The sequence below is a fragment of the Orycteropus afer genome, unplaced genomic scaffold, assembly GCF_000298275.1.
Source record: "Orycteropus afer afer isolate SDZICR_OR568_19922 unplaced genomic scaffold, OryAfe1.0 scaffold00965, whole genome shotgun sequence".
Classification (NCBI taxonomy): Eukaryota; Metazoa; Chordata; class Mammalia; order Tubulidentata; family Orycteropodidae; genus Orycteropus; species Orycteropus afer.
Genome location: NW_006922552.1, coordinates 346,953 through 353,200, shown reverse-complemented (window position 1 = coordinate 353,200; position 6,248 = coordinate 346,953). Strand labels below are relative to the sequence as shown.

Genomic DNA, 6,248 nt, shown 5'->3' with positions numbered 1-6,248 from the left:
TCATACAAGATGCATACATGAGCACACACACACCCTCTTCCTTATTATTTGGAACGCACCTTTCTACTTGTTACCCTTATGGCCTGCTTCAATTGTTTGAAGCCAATTATAATAGTTTTCCAGTCCCCCAATAGATGGGGTATCTGATATCTTGCAAAGAGTAATGCTGAGGAGATCATGCTCATCAGTGGGGAACTCAACCTTAGCAAGAAGGAAATAGAGTGGGACCTGAAAACACTTCAAGCAGCAAGAGAGAAAATCCTTCCAAGCTTATAGATATATATTCTTGCATCCAATTAAAATGTCATGTTTCTCCTTCTTAAAAGTTGTGATAAAAAGTTAACTTTAGATGTGATTTTCTGTGTTTGTGTGTTATGGGAATATTATTGCTAACACTAAAATTTTTATGTCTAGAATTATTAAAGAATTATGGATACTTTACCTATCTATCTATCTATTTGTTTGTTTTTAGGGAGCTCTGGTAGCGTAATGCCTAAGGCATTTGACTGCTAACCAGAAAGTTGGTGGTTCAAACCCACCAGCCACTCCTCAGAAGGAAGGTTGGGCAATCTACTTCCATAGTGATACCACCTCGGAAACCCAAGGAGGGGTCACTATGAGTAGAAACTGACAATCATTTAAAGCAGTAAAACCAAATACCAAGGAACCTATAGTTTCTTAGGAAGAAACCTCTGTATTCTAAATTCTTTCCCAGAAACATGATTGTGATATGTGTGTTCATTTCTAGGAGCTGGAAACACCTGAACATAACAAGTCAAACGGATAAACTCTTGCCCTATCACTATCACCTCATTTCACTACAGAAGAATGCCACTGCATGTGGATTCCCAGCAGGCTAAAAAGAGAAAGAGCTGATTAGATAGATATCAGACTGCCAATTGAACGGGATGACGGCCACGGCTGCAGTCGAGACGCCAAAAATGAAGAAGAATGCCTCCAAGGAAGAGAAGCAGCAGCCTAAGCAGGATAGCACTGAGCAGGGCAATGCTGATTCTGAAGATTGGACAAGCTCTGAGAGTGACCTTGAACAGATGAGCCTTAAGAGCAGTGACAACATCAGGTGCCAACCTCTGAACATTAAGTTGAAGAAAAAGGAGATCCTCTCCAAACCACATCGCCAGCTTTGTCGATCACCCTGTCTGGATCATCCAAGCTTCTCCCAGAGCAGCATTCTGAAAGATGGGAAGCTAGACTTGGGAAAGGAATATCAAGCCAAGATTGACTTTGCTCTAAAGCTGGGCTATACAGAAGAACAAATCCAGTCAGTGCTGAATAAGCTGGGCCCAGAATCACTTACTAATGATGTATTGGCAGAGCTTGTCAGACTTGGGAACAAAGGTGATTCAGAAGGACAGGTCAATTTGAGTCTGATAGTGCCTCATGGACCCAACTCCAGAGAAATTTCATGTCCTGAACTCTCTCTTGAAGATGAAATAGACAACAGTGACAATTTGAGACCAATTGTCATTGATGGAAGTAATGTGGCAATGAGGTAAGCCTGGTATATTTCTCCTCTTTAAAAAAAAGAAAAAATAAAATAAAACTTTGCTAAGCACGTGAAAATTATGTTTCTTTGCAAAACACTTTTAGATTCCCCTATTTGTTGTCTGTGACTTGTGTCCCTGTATGTAGATGGACAAAGTCTAAAATAATCCTGTCCTTGCCTTATCTCTCTCCTTTTAAGTTGTTGACAGTTTGTTTTCAGGTGTTCTGAAAGCAACTTAGAAGTCAGTGATGCTTTCAAAGTGGCATAATCATTCAGCTTTTGCTCCTCTTAGTATCCCATCTCCCATATTTACTTACCTAGTGTAATCATCCTGAAATGCTGCTTTTCTTTTTTCTTTTTTTAAATACATTTTATTGAAATATAATTTATGTAAAGTGAAATACACAAAACTAAAGTGGCATACTGTTTTTCTTATATCATTTAGTGTGTGACTGAGAAACTTGCCATAATTTCTAGTTGGTATTCTACCAACTTTGTACCCTTCTGCCTAACTTTAAGGCTCTTTGTGCTCTGATCTTTTCTTCTTCACATTTGATCACATTTCTCACACTTAATGCATTTATATCACTCTCTGGTGGTGTAGTGCCTAAGGCATTTGACCACTAACTGGAAGGCTGGAAGTTCAAACCTACCACCCACTCCTGCACTATCTACCTTAGTGATACCACCTAGGAAACCCAAGGAGGGGTCACTATGAGTTGGATCCTACTCGGCGGCAGTGGGTGGGTATGTAAATTATGTTATTCATGTCATTTCCTAACCTAGAAAATATATTATCTTCATAGCCTTCAAGATTTACCACCTCCACAAAGACTTCTCTGATTTTTTTTTTTTTTTATCTCAATGACTGTCTCTGAGCTTCAGAGAGCCTTGTGGTAGGCTGAGTAATGATCCCTTCTCAAAAATGTCCACATCTTAATCCCCAGAACCTGTGGCCAGTTTACTTGGTAAAATGAACTTTGCAGATATAATTAAGATAAGTATTTTGAAATGAGGTAGATTATCTTGGATTACATACGTGGGCCCAATGTAATCACAAGAGACAAGTAGCATCTAAGGCAGTAGTAGGAGACATGACAACAGAACTAGAGGTTGTAGTGATGTGAAAAAGGGTCCATGAGCCAAGGAATGTGGGCAGCTTCTAGAAGTTGAAAAAGGTAATAAATGGATTCTCCCCTAAAGTCTCCAGAAGGACTGCAACATTACCAACACCAGAATTTTAGACTTCTGACATCCAGAACTGTAGGAAAATAAATTTGTATTATTTTAAGCCACAGAATTTGCGGTAATTTGGTACAATAGGAAACCAATACAGTACCAATAGTGCCTTCATACTTCATTCCATACGCTTTCATATAATGTTTTATTTCATGTCAGAGAGCCTTAAGAATGTCTTCTTTGAATTCACTGAGTTGCCTTGGCTTAAACATTCCCAGTGATTAGGAGCTTGCTGCTTATTGAGTCCACCATTGCTCAATGGAGTCACTGAAATCCTAGACCTTAAGCAATCAGAACAAAGTTGATTAAACAAATTTGTTTATCCCATTGTCTTTGAGGGCAAGGACCTTGTTTTATGCCTCCTTTATTTCTCCACAGCACCATAACACAGTATTAAACCAAAAACCAAACTCACTGCCATGGAGTTGGATCCAACTTATAGCAACCCCTCCTTGGTTTTCCAAGGCGGTATCACTATGGAAGTAGATTGCCCAACCTTCCTTCTGAGGAGTGGCTAGTGGGTTTGAACGGCCAGCCTTCTGGTTGTTGTTGTTGTTGTTATGTGCTGTCGAGTCAGACCTGACTCATAGCGACCCCTCCTTGGGTTTCTGAGGCACTATCACAATGGATGTAGAGGTGCTCCTAAAAAGCCACCAGGGAGCAGAGATTGGGGCAAGTCTTATGATCCATACCATTGCTGATATGCAGGAGTTGCGTGACAGGCTATCAGGAGGTACATTTTAATATACCCTGTTTTGTTTATTATCTTTGCCTTGGCTGGCAGAAGCTAATTCTTGGCTGCTTTGGAGAACAGTGCATAGCAGAAGGTAAAACAACTGCCCCTGGGTTTCAGGAGGAAGGTCAAGTTGAGGAGAGGAGTGCTTTAACACCACACCTCTCTGGCAGCCTCATCTTGCATTTGCTATGGCCAGGTCTAAACCAAACCAAACCAATTGACACCATAATGACCATAAAGGACAGAGTAGAACTGCCTCATAAGGTTTCAAAGGCTGTAAATATTTACAGAAGTGGACTGCATCATCTTTCTCTTGTGGAGCAGCTGGTGGGTTCAAACTGCCAATCTTTTGGTTAGTAGCCAAATGCCTTAACCACCAATCTTTTGGTTAGTAGCCAAATGCCTTAACCTCTGCACGACCAGAGCTCCTTACAGAAGCTGCAACAGAGAAATGGATACTCTGAAACTTTCTGGAAACTAGCTCTTGTTGTTTGGTTTTGCAGTGTTAGTTAGGAAATTATTTATTTGTAATATAAGACTGTCATTTGTGCCATGGAGGGAACTGCAGCTACTGCCTCTCTGAGAACACAGAATAAAGCAATGAGAGGATTAAATATGTGCGTGTGTGTACATATATATACACACACGTGTGTATAGAAACACATATATACACATATTGTTAGGTGATGTCAAGTGGGCTCTGACTCATAGTACATGTATATATGTGCACATATACACATGAACATACATATATACACATACATATTCATACATATATATGCATATATGCACATACATACATACATATATGTATATATGCAGACACATATACAAATATGTGTGTATATGTACATACATACATATACACATATATGTGTGTGTATGTATACACATTTTTATGTGTACATTTGCAAATGCACTTATGTATACACATATATACATATATGTATATTCATACAAAGGAGCTCTGGTGGCATAGTGCCTAAGGCATTTGACTGCTAACCAGAAAGTTGGTGATTCAAATCCACCAGCCACTCTATGGAAGGAAGACTGGGAAATCTACTTCTGTAAAGATTTGCAGCCTCAGAAACAGAGAGGGGGTCACTATGAGTTGCAATCAACTCAGTGGCAATGATTTTTTAAAAAAATATATACATATAGGTATTGTACATAATAGGGGAAAAGAGACTCCAGATTCAAACAGGTTCAGTAGAGACACTTTTATTTTTTATTAAGATGTGGGCAAGACAAAGATAATAATACAGGATGAGGGAAACCATCAGCATGTACACAGTACAGAAAGCTGAATGGAGTTTGCTGAGTCACAGCCACTGGACTAATTACATATGACTGAAAACAAAAGGAATCATCAGAAAAATATGATTGCTGCCAGATCAATTCATCACTGTTGCAGGTGGGAAAGGACCATGATTGGGATACATGCATAATTTTAAATAGAAAAGGGTTACAGGTTGCTTCTGGGCCTTGACGACCTGGCTAAGTTGTGGTCTGATTATGACTCATGATCATGAAACCTGAGTCATAACCACAATGGTATGATAAACAATATCCAGACCTCAACCTTAATTTAAATTAGAAAAGGACACACTCAGGAAAGTTCCCTAGTTCTTTGTGTGAAGATAATCTACTTTCAACTGCACTCTTCCTGAGTGCAAATTGCCCCTCTGACTTGATGGCAAAATAACAACAATAACAACAGGTTTGTCCTGGAACTTGTCTATGCATAGCCACAATGTTGAAGGTCAGAAAGAACTCAACTGATGTCTGAACTTATGTCAAGACTCAAAATGGAGGGGACTTCTGGGAAGATGGCAGAATAGACAGACAAGCTACACAGACCCTCTTCAACAAAGGAAAGAGAAATCAATTGACACAGATATAGAAGGTAATTCTGGAGCCCTGGTTTTTGAAGGAAAGGATACAGAAGTGGATTAAATGCTAATTAGTAGAAGAACCTGAATGAAAACAGTGAATAAGGAGACAAACAGAGCTGCATACTGTTGGCTGTCCTGACAGCATGGCCACTTTGAATATTTACAAGTGGTGTTAGGACCTGGGTGGTAACATAAAAATCAGCACTGCTCACCAAGGGCTGCATGGACAACTACACTGGTGGCTGGTGACCAGAAAGAAAAACAGCAAATAAGGAGACAATTGAGCTGTGAACTTTCAGTTGTCCTGAAGGCACAGCCATGTTGAATATGTACAAGTGGTGTGACCATTTTGGATCTTTAAAGTGGAAGAATTCTGACCCCAGCAACCCAAGAATTGCCTCCATTTGCTGAGCATGGGCAACCACACTGGAGGCTGATAACTGGAAAGGTGGGATATTCTCCTTGTTACTCTTATATCCCACACCCTCTTGGTGAACAGAGGTGCAACCATCACACCTTCTGGAGTGGCAGGAATTCCATCTCAGTCTGTGTGCTCTGATGGAGCTTGGGTGCCCTGCCTTGCCTACCCCCCCCATTTGTTTTTCTGTTTTTAATTATTCTTTTTTTCTTCCTTTTTATTTTTATTTTTTCTTTTTCCCTTCCCAGGTTTTAGTGCTTTTTTCCTCTTCCCTTTTCCTAATTCCCATCTTTTCTTCTTTCAGTTCTTCCCATCACTTGTTTTTCTTCTTCCAGTTTTCTTATTTTTTCTTTATTATTCTTTTACTCTTACTGTATTCTCTTATTCCCCCTTTCTCAGATATTGTGGTTTATTTTTAAAAAATATTTTTCTATTTATTCTTATTCCAAAAGT

The 6,248-nt window shown here is 39.5% G+C and overlaps 1 protein-coding gene across 1 annotated transcript in view; it reads left to right on the top strand.

Annotated features, from left to right (window-relative positions):
- Positions 1–908: 908 nt before the first annotated feature.
- The window catches only part of ZC3H12B (zinc finger CCCH-type containing 12B), a 34,005-nt gene continuing 28,665 nt past the window's right edge, over positions 909–6,248 (top strand). The window contains exon 1 of the mRNA XM_007958426.1: positions 909–1,513. Coding sequence (XP_007956617.1) covers positions 909–1,513 — 605 coding nt within the window. The remainder of the gene's footprint in view (positions 1,514–6,248) is intronic.